General features: G+C 44.3%; 1 protein-coding gene across 1 annotated transcript in view; it reads right to left on the bottom strand.

Annotated features, from left to right (window-relative positions):
- DNAH14 (dynein axonemal heavy chain 14) overlaps positions 1 to 18,918 on the bottom strand; it is a 1,144,348-nt gene that overhangs the window by 213,651 nt on the left and 911,779 nt on the right. The window contains exons 69-71 of the mRNA XM_078647362.1: positions 13,855 to 13,976; positions 3,205 to 3,449; positions 650 to 1,092 (exon numbers count right to left, since the gene is read on the bottom strand). Coding sequence (XP_078503488.1) covers positions 650 to 1,092; positions 3,205 to 3,449; positions 13,855 to 13,976 — 810 coding nt within the window. The remainder of the gene's footprint in view (positions 1 to 649; positions 1,093 to 3,204; positions 3,450 to 13,854; positions 13,977 to 18,918) is intronic.

The following is an 18,918-nucleotide window of genomic DNA, read 5'->3' as shown; positions in this document are numbered from 1 at the left end:
TTGTGGGGAATGAAAGACTTATTTTATCAGCACAGCAATGGGGTTTCAAATGCATCCTTTTGTTTAAGTTGGGAGCTCTTTGGAAGCAGGTTTTAAAAGTCACATGCAGCACAGTTGGTTTATACCATGGCTTTCTTCCAGACTCAATAGTCTATCATGAGAAAGAAAGTACTCTGCATGTCACTTTATAAGTTGGTCGTCAACAGATGAAAATATATATAAACCCTTCCGACTTTCTAAGTCTTGGTATGCATGTAGGTCTGCATGTTTAATACCACAATACATTTACACATTATTTGTGCCATTGCACATACATATAAAGAATGACACTGAGGGTGTGGGAGTTGCATGCAGTATTCTCTGGATCACTATCTGCTCCCCTGATGATGTCCACTAACATTGACCGTTCACATTCTCTTTGGGACATCTTCCACCTTGTGAATGGATTACCACTCTATGTAATATGTTGATAACCTGTCAGAGGTTCACAGATGCAATTGTGGTTGCAAAGTATTGATGCATATCATTGCGACCCGCAATGAGGAGGAGGCACCCTTTCCATGCTCCCTCCTTTTTGCAATCCGGAATGAATCGCAAAAGGTAATTTTCAAGTCGGAAAGGCTTTGCTATCTGGTATGCATTACCTTACCTTGTAAACATTTCCTGTCAAAGCATCAATAATGTGTTGCAGATGGGTCTGGAAGTAGCCAGGTTCACCACTATAGTCCTTCCTGTTTTCTTCAACTGTCACACCCTTCAGCAAGATCAGATTCTGGTCTGTGGCAGACACAGGCGTCTGCTTCTCCAATGAGGTCAGAGGCTCCTTGACAGCACTCACTGATGCAATGGAGTCCACAAAAATCTGATGGAACCAATCCATGGAGAACTGATACATATAGCTGAGCTGCATCAGGTCCGCCACGACGAAGTAGAGCACGGCACCACGAGTGGCAATAGGAAGGTAGTTTTTGCGCGCTTCTTCAATCGTGACTTCTGTTTTGCCTGATGCTTCAATCCGCTTGACGATTGCTCTTGATGTCACTTTTGATCTCTGCAAGGTCTCAATAAGGTCTTTGTCATCTAAGATATGCCCTATTTGTAAAACAAGTATTTGAGAGCAAATGTAAAAATAGGTCACACCAGTTCAAATACTGTAAACTCTTAGTTACTGAACATTTCAAGTAACATGTGTTTTCTATACCTAATAGTATTTTGCATGAGTTTATGATGCATATTTCAATTTTATGTAACTAACAATACAATATAAATTCCATGGTACACAAGGATCACCAGAGCCAAGCACTCTGCCAGTGGCCCTGATCACTCTGATCATACAGACCCTATTTTCCAGATTTATGCTTGATAGGTATCCCTATTACATTCTCTGGGCCTCATTTATGAGAAGTGACGCATCGCTGCGTGAAAGCAGCGATGCGTCACTTCTCAGTGCGCACTCCTTGCGACATGATTGATGCGTCCTATTTATAATATGACGCATCATGTCGCAAGCAGTTACAGATACGTCAGTATTTCTGACGTATCTGTATGGCGCAAAAGTGACGCATTGCTGGAGTGTGTCACAAAAGTGATGCAACTCCAGAAATGTGTCCTTTCACATGGGGCAAGCCCCATGTGAAAGGGCCTGCGTCAGTCTTACACCTGCTGTGAGGCAGGCGTAAAATATTGACGCTTTTGTGTCCTAGAAGGGACGCAGTGAAATCTCATAGATTTCATTGCGTCACTTCTACGACCCTTTCTTGCGTTAATACGCCCCCCCTTGCATACATTATACCTGGCGCAGGTATAATGTGGTGCAAGGGTTTACAAAGTGACGCATCTACCTAGATGCTGCACTTTGTAAATATGGCGCAACAAGGCGAATTTTTTACGCCACTGGTGCGTCACAAAAAGTAACGCACCGGCGGCGTAAAAGTGACGCACAGCCTCATAAATGAGGCCCTCTATATTTAGCTACAACTGTCCTCTGAGCGGCAGGGGGTTATTGTAGAGTAGCAGATTGAGATACTGAAAATTACAGGTATATGATTTATGAAATACACAAAACACAATAGATATACATTTAGCTGCAAAGAAGCAGGCATGGTAACAAATGCCTATCTTGTAGGAGGTAGCTGATTCTGACTGCAGTTTGTGATTGTGCAATACTAAAACTCAAATCAAATCAACTTTTTCGAAATTCGTATTTTTCGTATATATATATATATATATATATATATATAAATAAAAAAAAAAATATATATATATATATATATGAATTGTATTCTTGTCATGGTCTGACAGAGGCATAGCCACAGCTATTTCAGTCTGCCTGCATTACATACTTTTAGAAGCTTAAGGCAGCTTTACATTTCATGTAAAATACATTGATTTCAATTCCACCAGATATGGATTAAGAAAAAAAAATGAAGTTGATCCACATAGTTCATTAACCACTGTTTAATAATTTTAAGAAAATTTGCGGTCGGTATATTGATTCTCAAATGTAACTGTCTTTAATTTTCACACAATTCACAAATCTCTTCTGGAAAGTTTTCTTGACATTAGAGCCACCACCACCATATCCACCTTATGGGATCTTTCTCGGTCTATATAATCTGGGACATTCCAGAAGCACATACGTCTGCACCATCAGTGACCAGTGGAACTATGTGCTACACTAGGCGGTTTCAAACAGCTGCATGGCTACCTCTCAGGGAGCTGCAAAAACATGATACATTCCCTCTCTCCCTCACGAGGTAGCGTGCCTACTCGTTATGACTATAGATCTGAAGATCCTAGGCTAGCGAAAAGGTTGATAGTCTCTCCCTATGGGTCTAACTCCAACATAAATCCAAAACTGGGTTATTCCTGATTGCTAATCCTAGTGGTAGTGCTTACTGCATGTTGCCCTTTTTTTTTGTTATCTAAACCTCTTCTGCACAATGGGAGCAGAAGCCAAGGCCACTGCCACTCAGAAACATTGTGTGTACATGCATTTACTCAGAGTCCTGACTGCCCTGCTCTTTGATTCTGGCTCTTGGAGCCTGTCCCAAGTCTGTGGGGAAGTGTGCTACTTAAGTTCCTACCAGGTGATCACATCGTAGTGTGACGACCTATTCAAGATCCAACTCTAATCTGCTTATTTCTCAACAATTCTTCAAATTCTTTCAAACACCAATTTACCTGACCTTTAAGAAGCATTACCTTCAGTTTTCTGGAGCAGAGTCAAAGATTTGTTCTCTAGTTCTAAAAGTGTTGAGAGGTCTTCGGCGATGCTTTCGAGTAAGTGACAGCGCTGTTGCTCGAGCTGGGGTTGTTCGTGTATGATGACGCTAGACAAAAGCTGGTCTTGCAAACCCTTGAAAGTTACAGTGAAGTTGATTATGGCAACCATGATACAAACAGCTGGCAGGAAGTGAGGATTGGGGACTTGGGTTGTCAGGTACAATCTGTAACCAGGAAAGAACTTAAAGTTAATACACCCGCCCTTCAAGTGCTTATAACACAATTGTTTCAAAGTTAACATTGCAGAGGACACTGGAATCAGACTGTCATTATTCAAAATATATTCAGTTTTATTCACAATACAGAAATGATAATGGCCATGATTCTCCACTGGAATTGTTGAGGCGACATTGACAAGATTTCTAACTCAGGATCAAAGGTGGTGGGGTTGTTGAAGGAGTAGAAGAGCTTTCCAGGTACTAGTGCATTCTTACTTCATTTCCTGGCAGCAGTTGGGTAGTGAGGGGTCCTAATGTACTCTAATGAAAGCAAAGAAAATGCTTTAGGTGGTAAAATACAGAGGTAACTTCATGTGCAGCCCTGGTGTTAATGCACCTGCAATCCTGTCCATAACTACACCTCTGTTGCCAGCCGAATGAGTATATAATCCCCAAAAGGACTGAAAGGTGATAGTTTAGTGTGATGGAAGCTGAAATGATTGTGTTAATTGGATGGTCATGATACTGTCTGCATTAGCAAGAGAGACCTTAGTATGGGCGAAACCTTAGAACCCAAATAAGTCAATGCATAAAATAAGGACTCTAAGTTGAAACTGAAACAACCGCATGTCTCCATGAGGTTTATTTATTCACTCTGTGCAATAAAAAAACTCTTTTACGAACCAAAGTGATTGGCTCTTTGTCACAGACCCCACAAAATATTCTGACTAGCCTAGGGATGAACAATCTCAATACGAAGCCATCCTACGGTCCCTGACCTGGCTGGTATTATGTTTTATTCGCTTGTTTACTAATTTATAGTATTTATATGGTGTTGACATAGCCACACGAGCAGCAGAGCACTTTACAAATAACCAGATAGTAATTCAGTGAATAAAGCAGGATGATTAATGGTGCAGAAAACTTGTCAGCTTGATATTGAAGAGGGGCACAAACTGGCCAGGAGAAAGTATTTATAGAACAGTCTTGAATAGGTGAGGTTTCAGGTTACTTATGAAATGGAGAGCGTTGTTGTTCCTCAGGTCTTCAGGCATGCGCTACCACAGTTTATAGTCAGTCAAGTATGAGCAAACATAGTTAGTCTTGAATTTTTGTATTTCAGAGTTCCAGAGTCATACAAGCTCGGTTCTTGCTACTTCTTGTCGTTCCACAGGCCCTGCGTTTGTTATTCAAGTAGGTGTACATACTTAAGTGTATGATTGTTTGGGTGATACAAGCAATTTTATAGTGAATGTTAGCATCTGGAAGCAACCCTTGTAGATCTTTCAGGCTGGGGATAATGGGATCAGACCTCGTTGGTCCTTTCACGAGGTAAGAGGCTATATGTAGAACATTGGAAGCCGCGTTTTGCCCAGGAACATAAAGACTGGTGGCACAGTGTGGAAGAAAGACCTTTGCATTGCACATTATTTCTAATTGGAATCCATTCATTCTATACATAACTGTGAATCCAGGACTCTTATTTGCATGCTTAAAGCGTCTACGGATTCATAGATACACTTAAGGTGATAGGACATTTACCTAGCCCATACTGCTGATATCTGCAGGTCTACAAATCCTGTGTCAAACTATGAAAAACTGTTTCACTAAAAGTTGTATTTCCCCCTATTTGTCATGCTCTCACATAAAGAAGTAAATATCTATACTAATATTATAAAGTGAGAGCCCAAACCTTTGAGGCGGGTAATCTCAGGAACCACAGCACCAATCACAACACCCAATACAGCATTGGAAAGGGCAGTTGCAGCAGAAGACATAGGCTATACAGATGCCCACCATATACATTTGAAAGGTAAAAGAACCTTACCAGCAAAGTGGGTGTGGGTGTGGGCGTGGGCGGGGCGCGGCATGACGTAAAAAAATAGCGTTCCTTAAACGTGTGCGTTGTGCTGGGGGCGTGTGCTGGGGGCGTGAACAAGTCCAATGGGCGCGGCAATTGCAATTGCGCGGCAGCAAGGGGTGTGGCCAATGGGTGCGACAACCGGCAACAATCGCGCGGCACATCCCCCCCCAAAAAAGCATGCGTTGGGGGCGTGTGGAAAACAAACGTGTGCTTTGGGCCGGGGGCGTGGCCACAGCCAATGGGTGCGGCAAATGCGCGGGAGCGAGGGGCGTGGCCAATGGGCGCGGCAATTGCCGGGGCTTAGGCAGGGGCAGACACGACTGATCGTGCCTGCGGGGACAATAACTGCACAGTTTCCTGCGCGCTGTCAGCCAGTCAACTCTCTGCATAAAGGACTGTGCTGCGGGGAAACTAACTGCAGCGTCTCCTGCGCGCTGTCACACACTCAACTCACTGCTTAAACGAATTGACACCAGGCGCACAACATCAACCAGGGCTGGAGCCGGGCTCAGGCTGTGGATGATGCGACTAAGCGCGCCTGCTGGGACACTAACCTTTGAACTGACTGCAATTTCCCACACGTGCAGCGTCTCCAGCACGCGCTGTCACCCACTCAACTCTCTGCATCAACGACTTTACACCACAAGCACAACATCAAACAAAACTGGAGCCGGGCCTCAAGCGGGGGATGACGCGATTCAGCGTGCCTGCGGGGCCACGAAATTTACAACTGAATGCACTTTCACACACGCTTACCTACGGAAGTGGAGTACGTACACACTAGAGACATCTGCTAATACTTCTTACTCCGAGGTACACACAGTATCTGCACACACATGCCTAACTATTGTGACACTTCATGCTAAAAATGTTCTCCACCGCGAGATTTTAAAATAAATTTCCCTTGCCTATTACACGCATTCTATTTCATACCCGGACAACGTCGGGACGGGCTGCTAGTCACTTATAAAATGTTTTATCAAATGTTACGTTCAAACTATGAACATTTATACAACATTTTAAAATGGGCGACAATTTCTGATGAAATCCCACTATGTAGCATGTTGGTGAACTAACTGCTTACTGCCAAGGGAAGTGCGGCTCCTTAAGGGTATCAGGGATGGAGGGTGTCTAGTGGCTCTTTGGCATCCAAGGTAGCATGTAAATAAAAAATAAAAGACAACAAGGTACTAACCTGCCCAGGAATTATTCACCCTACTTTACTAACTGAACGTATGATAGATAGGGGTGGATTCAGACAGTTTCTAACGACTTGAGGTGCTGGTTCTCCATGGCAGAAATAGAAAAAGAAAATTCTAGGTTCAGTTGCGGTATATATATTGATAGTCATAATCCTGTCGAATACTATTCACAATGATTTTAGACCATGTTAATAACGAGAGCCCCACAACCCATTACTGGGTGTATGTTGACATCTAGAGTACTTTTTCAACGGATCAGTACAACGCAATAAACTCTTGACTTTAACAACAACATACATACACTTCAGCAACCGAAATTGACACTAAGATCAGAAGATATGTTAACTCAATTATAACGTCAGGTATCTGCATAGTGTATTAAGGACAGATGTCCGCAATACAACATACTAATGATGACACAAGAAATAAAATGAAGGGGGCTGTTGAAAAAATTTCAATAGCGATGTGAGCATGTTGGAATTACCAAATATTCTTAGCCCACGAGTTAGCGAGCCCTTCTGTTTGTGTCTGTCAATAAGGTTCATCATTGTTGTAACTCCGCAAAATGAGAACAGGGACTACATTTCCCAGTCTCTCGCCCGGAGTACGCAGACGCATGCTCTCCCGTGCTTAGGGGCGTGGCTATACAGCCCCGGAAGCGGGCCGCTCAGCCGAACTGATCTTCTACACTTAGTTTAAAAGACGTTACTACTGGGGCAATGCCTACTCCAAGCGTCGGGATCCTCGACCTACTAGGTGTGGATACGGGGTAGGACCCTTGCTGGCGTAAGTAGAGACTACTGACGAACAGAAAAAGAAGGTATGTTGAAAAAACGGGCTCCCGAATATTAACGCGTGCATTTGCCCTTGCGGGCATTTTTTCACTTTTTCTTACTCCCCAAACAACCATCGTTTTGCCGCCATGTCACATATGTGATATATCTACACGGCAATCGTACTGTCTTCCTGGTTGTTACGTTGAAACTCCTGAAATCCCATTTACCAACAGGGTTTGACTACAGGGCTACCCCGTGTAAAAGAGGTCCTACGTGGAGTAGATCCTCTCCCAAACCGGGGTAAGCTGTAACATAATAATGATAATCACAGTGAGAGTGAATGTATTGTTAGCATCACAGAAGTGAGCATGAGGGTGCATTTCATGTGTTTTCGTTCTTGTGTGTGTGTGTTTTTAGCATACTATTACCGACTTAATTCAATCATGCACTTTTGAGTATATGAGATTAGGATGCGGTATAAGATCGCCACTTTTTGACTGCACATGCTACAAGGTATGTGGTATGTGGCTGTAGGAATATGCAATAGCCAGGGGCATATTCCTTTTGGGTTTCACGTACAACAGAAGTGTTGAAACACGTTGGTATGAGCACAAATGCATAGTAGATTCATGCAATGGTATATCTAAATACAACAAAAAGGTGTATTTTTGTTCCCCTTTGTCTTTGTTCCCCTTACAGATGGAATGAATAACTGGCGACAAAGGTCATGTTTATATAAGGAGCAGCTATCTGCCCTTATCGCGGAACAGTATAGGGAAATTCTCTTACTAACCCAGTTTCCAGGGGGTAACGCCCTGATGAAAGTCCAAGCACCTTTTATGGGGCAGCAAGGGACAGAAACATGTTGGCAATAGGGTCTTAGGACCATAAATTCCCTTCAGACCATTAATTCATTGTTTTTACTATCATTGCCAGATCCAAGAATAAAGGGAAACTGGGATCTGACATTGATTTTTAATCTTTATCCCCCCTGGCCAAAAACTATTTCAGTAAGCGCTCCCTGAAATACAGTCGAGCCCACCCTGACTTCTAGGCGTCCGGGTGTCCCGATGATGAAGCATGACACCACTAGGGTTTGTGAGGGAATAAAATAACAAAAGGAATTGCTTCCTTCCCCAAGCATCATGGTGCAAATACTTCACATAGGGCATACCACCTTTCTATGATGACTGTCCTAGTTAGCCCATTAACCTATCTGAGGCAGACAAGGCCATCTAGGGAGTACTTCTTGTGACACAGCATGTATGGAACCACCAGACAACCTTCCTGAGGTTGAAGAATGATCACTCAGATACATTTTGCTTCTTTCCATACTATTGTTGTATATCATTGAATCCGAATAGGTATGCACCAATCTAACAAGCAGGAACATTGCAGCCAGTATATGTACAGGTCCTTTCACAGGGTCCATAGTTACTGTTGAGAAAACTATAGATAGTCATTTTTAATGGGAGTATCTTTCTTTATGGCACCACTGCAGATCCTACACGGGGTTAGAGCATGCTCACCACTCCTCTTAGATTTCCAACAATTTTCTTTTCTGTAATACAGGGTCTGAAAGTGTTTTTGGATATCTTGCATCATATAATGCTGGAAGCTGCAATGTATTCATGGCAAGCCAATCAGATTGCACAGACTGATGTGGGTCTGCGAAGGTGGCACCGGCCAACTGGAGAAATTCCAATCAAAGTATATACTGCTGGATCCTCCTTGTAGATGGATCTGTAAATAAAACCTTTTTGTAATGCAAATATCTCAAGAAATAAACTATTTATTCCAAACTATATCACAAACCTATTCTGAGTAAAATGTTCTGGCAAATTTCATGCAGATTTGTCATCAGATGGCAAAGTTACTAGCCAACTTTTATGACCCCCTTAACTTTCCCTCCATTTACAGGTATGCTCGTAACGTAACAAAGCTAGCCATGCTGATGGTATACCAAATCTTGTATAGATTCATCAAATAACACTGGCCTGTACAAGTTAATTGGAACACCATAGCTTTGGCGCTCTTTGTGAAGGTGCCTGTTCTTCAAATAAGTCTAAAGAGATATTTGCCATTGTGAATGAATTATCCAATCCTGATAGAGTTACATTAAAATCTACTCCCAGCCACGCTTTTTGTAACTCTCTCAACTCATTCTTCATTGATAAAATTGTGAAAATAAAATCCAGTATTCCCTGTTGTCCTGTTCTTCAGGGATCGCCCTCTATGTTGGAAAATTCTTGCTCTTTTGAGCAATTTCCAGCAATTGATAATCAGACCTTTCTGGACCTTTTGTCTAAAGTAAAGTCAGGATCACCTACAGATAGTTGCCCGCCTCACATTTTAAGAGAAATTTTTATTACCTTACCAGGACCAGCTTTGGCTCTGCTCAATGACTCATTAACACAGGGTTGTGTCCCGAAAGCTTTTAAGGAAGCAATAGTTGTCCCCTTGCTAAAAAAATCAGGTGCGGATCCTGGGGACTTGGCCAATTATAGGCCTATATCCCTGCTCCCTTATTTGGCCAAAATATTGGAATTCTATGTGGCCAAATGTCTCTGTACATTTATTGAGCAGCCGGAGTATCTTGATTCTAACCAGGCAGGGTTCCGCCCAGCCCATTCTACCGAGAGAGTAATACTTACTGTACTGGATACGCTCAGAGAGAAGCCGGACATGCCCCCCCCCCCCCATGCCTTGGGCTGCTGGATTTGTCGGCAGCTTTTGACATGGTCGATCATAGTATTTTGATCGACAGTGTCAGGACAGCTGGTATTCAGGGGATAGCATCCAATTGGGTTAAGTAATTTCTAAAGGAACGCACTCAGTCAGTGTGGCTTTCACAATTCTCTGCACCCAAAATGGCAACAACATGTGGAGTGCCACAGGGCTCCTCACTGTCCCCCCACCTGTTTAATCTCTATATTCTTCCCTTGCTGCACTCCTTGAAAGATAGGAGGGTGTGCACGTATAATTATGCGGACGATCTGCAACTGGTGTTCTCAATCGATAATTCATCTGATTCGATATCTGAATTTCAGGCAACAACGTTACATATACGTGACTGGATGAACCAAAACCAGTTAAAACTGAACCCTGATAAAACAGAAGTGGTTCTGATAGGTGGTTCTTTGAACCCCTGGAATGCACATTTTTGGCCAAGTAAATTAGGCTCTCCACCTAATCCTTCTTCCTCAGCCAAAAGCTTGGGAGTGATCATTAATAGTGATCTTACTATGAAGTCCCAGATAGGAGCTGTGACCTCCAATTGTTTCTTCCAACTGAGGAAGATAAGGAAGATTAGGAGACTACTTACTCGTGAAGCCTTAATCAAGGTGGCACTAACCCTGGTAATATCCCATCTGGATTATGCCAACTCTCTTTACTTCGGCATGCCACTCTACCTCATAAAAAGATTGCAGATGGTTCAGAATCAGGCTGCGAGGATCATTTCCCAACAACCTAGATGGGAACGCATCACGCCTACTCTGAAGGAGCTACATTGGCTCCCCATCCCGCAAAGATGTGCGTTCAAAGTTGGGTGTCTCTTTTTCAAAGCCTTGTATGGTGCTAGCCCTAAATTCATATCTAGGCTTGTCCAGAAATACATACCTACATGGAGCCTACGCTCTGCCAATAAGAATTTCTTAACAGTTCCCGTTTATAAACGAAAACGAATAGGTGGTTGCAGGTTTGCAGTATTGGCCCCCAGTTTTTGGAATACACTCCCCATAGATATTAGAACATGCACTGAATTTGTTACATTCCGCAGACTTTTAAGACCTGGTTATTCACTTAAGCTTATAACTAGTTGGTTGACTGCTAATTACATAGGCTCCAGCAAAATTTCTAAGTTAGCGCCAAGAAACTAATCAGTGTACGAGCGCTTTAAAAGAAAATTTAACATAACATAACATAACATAACATAACGACTATCTTCAATGCTATATTCAGGACTGGCATTTTCCCAAAAGTTTGGAAATCTGCATCAATTCTGCTGTTGCTGAAGAAATAGAATTCTAGATTCAAAGACAACTATAGACCAATCTCTAGGCTGCTGTTTGTAGCTAAGCTGAATGAAAAGGAAATTAACTCTCAGGTATCGTTTAAAAAAAAAATAATAATAGGCTGCTGGATTATTCCCAATTTTGGTTCCATTAAGGACACTCCATGGAATAAGCCCTTATTGTGGCCACTGAGATGATCAGGGCTACAGTCCACAGAGGGGGAAATGCAGCCCTCATTTTACTCAACTTGAGCGCAGCCTTCGACACGGTCAACCATGATCTTCTGATTGACTGGCTGGAAGGCACGGGGATCAGTGGTGTGGCTCTATTTAGATCCTTCTTGACTGAGAGAGTTCAAACGGTGTCCCTGGGGGAATTTACTTCACAATCTTTTTCTTTGACAAGCAGTGTTCCCCAGGGATCATTGATTCTGACACTGTTCAACATTTTTGTAACACCAGTAGCAGTTCTGGTGAAATCATCTGGGTGGTTGATAGTATCATATGCTGACAACACCCAAAATGTTGTTTCTCTCCCCAGGAATGGCCCAGATCCAAATTATATCTTTCAAAACTGTATGAGAGATGTCAGCTTATGGATGGATAACTATAGTCGAACTCTCAAAAGAGGTAATTTTATTTGGAAATAACATCTCCTTCTGGAACCCCTCATGGTAGCCAGATGATTTAGGTCCGCTTCCAGTGTCAGTGAAAAAGGTGAAAAATCTGGGAGTACTGATCGACGATAGGCTTACTTATAAGGATCAAGTAAATCTTTTTGCTCAGTTTGATCGGGAAAATAGCTCAGCTCCTTCCCTCTAATCTGTTGAAAACAGTTGTTCTGGCCCTTGCAATGTCCAGAGTGGACTATTGTAATGGATTGTGTCTGAACATGTCAAAAGTTCCCCTGAAAAAAAACATGAAATCTTCAGATTCTTCAGAACTCAGCGGCGAGGATGTTGATGGATATCCTGAGATTCCACTCTGCTTCACAAGTCTTAGTGAGTCTACATTGGCTTCCTGTCCATAAGAGGATAATGTTCAAAGCACTCTGTATTACCTGCAAAGAGCTTCAGGGACTAGGTCCAGCTTTTCTAATGTTATGTTAGGAATTTCTAAAGCGTGTGAATACCCAAGGGTGTCTTGGCGCCATCTGAAGGGCCGGTTAGAGGCAGTTATATGGGTTAAATATCCAGGTTTTTATCTCCTTCCTAAAAGCAGTTAAAGAAGGGATTGCTGTAATATGTGGCGGGGAGCTATTCCAAAAACTCAGAAGGTATGTTCCTGAGAGGACTTTTTGGTCCAGCGCAGCCAGAAATCTGGTGGTGCCATCTTACAAACACTCCTCTTGGGATGGCAGGAGCTTTGTGGTCTGTGCCACTCGGAGCTGGAACTTGCTTCCTTTGGAAATAAAAACTGCTTCTTCTCCTGTGAGCTTCTCTAAGTCTTTAAAAAGGTTGCTTTTTATTAAAAAATAGCTCTGGTCTTTTATTACCTTGTTACTTAGCACCAAGATGCCTCATGGTATTTGTCTGCATTTATAAAAATCAAATCAAATCAAAATTAAATGGTGGCAAAGTTACCAGTAAATAAAAAATATCCTTTTCAGTGGAAACCACTTCTTATTTTTTGTTTATGTGGAACTCACGACAAGTTGCCTCTAGAAGTTGAACTTAGGAAAAACAAAAAGAGCGGTTGTATGGCCAAATGTCAATGTTCACGTATTATCCCTAACTAGTGAACAGATAGGTCTTAAGCACCTTCGTACAGCTCAAGAGAGTTGATTTATTTTTTGCTTATGATGGCAAGATCATCTGAACTAAAATCTTTGAACTCAGTTTACTCCCATTGCTTTGCTTTTTTAAAATAAAAAACACAGGTGGGATTTTTACAGAACCACAAAGAGTTGTGAATTTGACCAGTCACTTTATGTTACACTGGACCACTCACTTTATGTTCGCTTAGATATTTGAAAGAAATATTTGAAAGATCTACGAAATAAGATTTCAAATGAGATCTACCTTCATTTTTAGGATCACCTCATACATTTTTTACTACCCTTGATGTACCTTCACAAAACTCTCCAAGAGTGAGTTGATGGTGTTAAGTCAAACAATTGGCAAGATTCACAGCATGGTGTTAAGCAGCGTCAGCATTATACATGAGTCAAAAGGCATAGCCTAATCCTTTAGTGGGAGAAGTCCATTCCAATAGGAAATGAAGGTTGAGAATAAAGAAGTCATATACCCAGTGGATTCTCCTGATTACTACCCACTATCAAGGTCTACCAAATAAAGTAATTAGCCCCCACACACATGTGGGGTATCATCATAATGAACCAACTGATAGGAAACAACCTACGATTCCTGGAATCTTTACTGATTGAAGACGCACAAAAAGGGTTAAAGATATTCTTTATGCAGAGCTGAATCAATCAAGCCATTGATGTACAGGACCTTTTGCAGCACACTGTGTAATCCGAAGCAAATGTAGGAATTTCAGAAACTGTTAATAGGCAAGAGCAAAAATTAAATTCATGACTTGACAATAGCACCTGAAATTGTGGTTGTATTCTATTTCTGAATCTCCAATCTTGATGTAGTCCTGTCCTCCTCTTCGATAGATCTCCTTACTCAAAATTGGCTTTAAACTTGGGTCCAACATCTCAGCAACATCCTACAAAATAATGCATTTCCTATTAGTCATAGACATAATAAAAACTCACCTAGGCTGGCTCGCTCCAAAAATGATACAGATGAACTAAAACAATTTGTTACAACAGATTAATTTAGCAGTTGGTAAATGTTGGACTTGATCCACTCTACAGGGTGTCTCCCAAACATTTTGCTTTACCCTGCACGTTTGTCTGAATTTGTTTTTATTAGCCTTAGGACTCTAACCAGTGCTAACGTGTTTATGTTCACTCCCCTAAAACATGGTTGCATTGGCCTATACTCAGTTGACATATTTAATTTACTTATTATTCCTAGGTCCTGTAAATTAAATACTATCAGTGGGCCGGCAGCACTTATTGAGCCACCCACTTAAGTAGCATCTTAAAACATGTCCCAGGCCTGCCACTTTAGACCTGCATGCATTTTTAAACCCCCTTGCCAAGCCGTAAACTCCCCTTTTATTACATATAAGTTACCCCTAAGGTAGGCCTTAGATAGCCCATAGGGTAGGGTGTTGTGTACTTAAAAAGATTGACATATATGTTTGGATTTTACATGTCAGCATCTTGAATTGGCATTTTTTTCTCGTCGGGGAGCCAGTGGAGGCTCTTGAGGTGAGGGATGATATAGGTCAGTTTGGGCAGGTTGAAGAGGAGTCCTGCCACTGAGTTCTGTATCGTTTAGAGTCTCATGAGTTGGGATGTGGTTCCTGCGCACAGTGCATTGCAGTAGTCCAGCCAACTTCTGACTAGGGTGAGAGTGCCCGTTTTCCTTGTACTGAAGAGGAGCCATTTGGAGAACCTTCGGAGCATGCAGAGTGTGAAAGCAGGAGGCGGAGACTATATTGATCTGTCATTTCATGCTGAGTTTGTTGTCCAGGATGATGCCTAGGTTGTGGGCGTGGTCTGGCAGTGTGGGAGTCGGTCCAAGTTCAGCAGTCCACTTGGTGTTCTTCCACGTGGAGGTGTTCCCAAAGATCAGCACTTCAGTCTTGTCAGTGCGAAGTTTCAGACAGTTGGTCTTCATCTAGTCAGCGATGTTCTTCAGGCAGTTGTGGAAGTTGGTCCTAGTGGTGGAGGGGTCTGCTGAGAGTGAGAGGATGAGCTGGTGTCGTCAGCGTAGATATGCTGCAGATGATGATCTTTGATGCAAAGGGTGGCAGGCGGATTCTCTGGGTTCGAACTGTGAGGAAGGATGCAGTCCAAATAAAAGTGTCAACCTGTATCTCGATGTGGTAAAGTCGCTTGATGAGTGTATGGTGGGATACAGTGTTGGTAGCAGTTGCACCAAGCGCAACTGTTACTAACTCAAGAAACAATGGCTCGTCACGAAGAACCCCTTCGACAGAGCTCCTCAAAAAGCAGCTCTCAGCAACTACCATCTGCACCTCAAGGACGCCAAGAGAGAAACCCGCATTGATACCGCAGCCAACCCAATGGAGGAGCACTTCAAAATAGTTAAGGAATTCTCCAACCCGAAGGCCACAAAGAACGCAATCACCCATCCCAACGACTCTGCGACACACTGTTTGGACTACTTCCACTGCCAAATGGTCGCCATCTACATCAACTTCGACCCCCATACACTCTCAGCCTTGACAACCTCATCCACCCAGCGAACACTGGCCCAACAATTACCACCTGATCTCCACTTACCTCCCTGACCACCACAGCCATCATGTCATCCATCCGCTCTGGAACGTACACCAACCCTCTGTCCCCACCATCTTATCAAACTTAGAACCAACCCAATCAGCATGGATCTCACCAGCATCCTGAACACCCCAATCTCTACAACAACCTTCCTGAAAGGATGGAAACATGCAAAGGTCAGCCCTTCCTAAATGAACCCTCAGCTGACCCCATCAACCTCAAAAACTACAGATGGCTTTCCCTGCTCCCCTAACCAGCCAAAGTACTCAAGAAAGCCATAAACCAACAGCTCATTGAATACCCGGAACGCAACAACCTTCTCAATCAGGATTCCCTGCCAACCACAGTATCCGGAAGGGTGGTGGCAGCACTCGCGAAGACCCGCTTGTGCATTTTCAGGACAGATTGCGATAGGGTAGCAGCGCGCAGCTCTTCCTCTGTCTCCCAATTTTAAACTGGTATTTTATCTTTGTGTCAGCGCGAACTCGTAGCGCTTCTCATATTTTTTATCTACTTTGCACTTACCTCATCGTATGGCCTGACTTATCCGGGTAGCACTGCGGGTGATTTAATACCTGCCTCCTCCCTTGGGTGTGCCTCCCTGCCCCGGTCCATCACGGCTTACGTGCCGCTTGTAGTGGAGGGCAGGCGCCATCTTTGGTGAGGGCCTGGATCCCGGCGCTGCCGCTTGCCTGCGGTCTAGCTGGTGGGTGGGGCTATCCCATAAATTGACTAGAAGTGCAGGGCACCTTACGGTATCCGAAAGGGTGGTGGCAGCACTCGCGAAGACCCGCTTGTGCATTTTCAGGACAGATTGCAATAGGGTAGCAGCGCGCAGCTCTTCCTCTGTCTCCCAATTTTAAACTGGTATTTTATCTTTGTGTCAGCGCGAACTCGTAGCGCTTCTCATATTTTTTATCTACTTTGCACTTACCTCATCGTATGGCCTGACTTATCCGGGTAGCACTGCGGGTGATTTAATACCTGCCTCCTCCCTTGGGTGTGCCTCCCTGCCCCGGTCCATCACGGCTTACGTGCCGCTTGTAGTGGAGGGCAGGCGCCATCTTTGGTGAGTGCCTGGATCCCGGCGCTGCCGCTTGCCTGCGGTCTAGCTGGGGGTGGGGCTATCCCATAAATTGCAATGGCCACCCGGACGCGCAGCAGATGAGCGCAGCGGGCGCGACGGAGGCGCGCCGAAGTCGCGCTTAAGTCAAGCCCGTCTGCGCCCGTCCGCGGCCGACAGGGCCTAGGGGCACCCCACCACGCCCAGATTGCACAATAATCCTCTGTGCAGCTCTGCAACCTTCAAGGTTCGTGGCCTTTGGCCGACTCTGTGATCTCACACATCGGCAGGCTGGGTTTGACACCTTCTTGTTCACTCCCTTACTTCCCGTCCCTTCCCTCCCCTCCTTCTGCCCCCACCGGTTCGTCTTGCGCTGTTCCTGTCTCTCCTTTGCTTGCTGCCCTATCCATTTACTATCTTAACACCAGGTCAGCAGTAAAGCACTCTCATGAACTCTTTGTTTTGTTGGACTCGCACAAGCCGGATCTCCTATTTCTTACGGATACCTGGTTCTGTGACACCTCTCTCCCTTCCCTCCTGGCTGCTCTTCCTGATTCATATTATGCTTTGCGCGCCGACCGACCCTCCGGCAAGCCTGGCGGCGGCGTTGCCTTGATTGCTCGTACTAACCTTTTCTTTCAGTCTATAACTTCCTCTTCTATTGGACTGTCAGATTTTTTAGTTGTCCGCTCTCCGTCTTTTAGAGCTCCACTAACTTGCCTGCTTATGTGTTGGCCCCCGCAACCCTCCCAACATTTTCTCTCTGAATTCCTAGATTTGTTAGCCACCTTAGCGGTCAACAACTCCTCTATCCTGGTATCGGGAGATTTTAACTTTTGGCCTTCAGATCCTGCAGAATGCTCGACTTCCAAAGAATTTTCGGATACCCTTCGTTCTCTTAATTTTGTCTCCCACGTTCATTCCCCCACTCACATTCAGGGTCACACCCTTGACCAGGTATGGTCCCTTAGTTGTCCAGTTACTTCCCTGTCCATTTCCCCCTGCACATGGTCCGATCACTTCCTGATCTCCTTTTCCCTCCACCTCAGTCTAGCTACCAAGCCCCTCCCTCCCAAAAACATCTGGGCACGCTCCTGGAATCAGGTGGATGTGGCTTCTCTATCTGCCACACTCTCTGTATCCAGTCCTAAATTCCACGGTCTGTCGTCCTCCGCACAAGCTGACTCCATTAGCTCCTGGCTTTTGACAGGCTGTGATTCGGTCGCCCCCCTTAGGCGGGTGTCCTCCAGGCGTGCGAATGACGCAAACCGTTGGTTTAATGAGGAATTGAAGACCATAAAATTAACTGTGCGCCACGCAGAACGGGCTTGGAGGCGAGAGTACTGCCCTTACCTCAAAACTCAGTATGTTACTCTCCTCTCTCAATACAAAAAATCTATTTTGGCTGCTAAGACTGCCTACTTCCTCAAAAATCCTGGCGGCCGAAAATCAGCCTAGAGAAATCTTTTCAATTGTGCACAATCTTGCTTTTTCCGACAGAATCACCTTAAAACCCTCCCCTTCCCAGGCCTTATGTGACTCCCTTAATACTTATTTTTTGGACAAAATTTCCAATATTAAAGCCAATATCCCTCCCCCCTCTCCCTCCTTTGTTGACCCTCAGTGTCCGCCAGTCCGGGCACGTCTGGATTCGTTCCCCCTCTTGACGGAAGAATCTTTTCTATCCCTTCTCCCCACGGTTAAATCAGGCTCCCCTTTAGACATTTGCCCTGCTCACATCCTTAAGCATATTTACTCGGTCTGCGTTCAGCCCCCCCTCAATTTCCTTAATAGCTCACTGTCTCAGGGCATTGTGACTCAACCACTTAAATCGGCCATCATTGTCCCCATTCTTAAGAAGCCTGGCGCGGACCCCTCCGTTCTCGTTAATTACCGCCCTATCTCTTTGTTGCCTTTCCTAGGGAAGGTACTGGAGCATCATGTGACCAGATCGCTTTGTACTTTTATGGAGGAGAATGGCATTTTAGCCCCCCGGCAGGCTGGCTTTCGCCCCGCACACTCTACGGAGTCCGTTTGTGTTATCGGTCCTTGACAACCTCAGGGAGGGTATGGATACTAACCATCCCCAGGCCCTGGTCCTCCTTGACCTCTCCGCCGCCTTTGACACGGTTGACTATTCCATCTTACTTTCCCGTGTCAGGGCGGCGGGGATTGGAGGTACGGCCTTGGTCTGGCTGTCCTCCTTCCTGAGGGACCGCACCCAGGCA

Source organism: Lissotriton helveticus, chromosome 6, assembly GCF_964261635.1.
Source record: "Lissotriton helveticus chromosome 6, aLisHel1.1, whole genome shotgun sequence".
Taxonomy (NCBI): Eukaryota; Metazoa; Chordata; class Amphibia; order Caudata; family Salamandridae; genus Lissotriton; species Lissotriton helveticus.
Note: the sequence above shows the minus strand (reverse complement) of the source record. Positions and strands in the feature narration are given on the sequence as shown.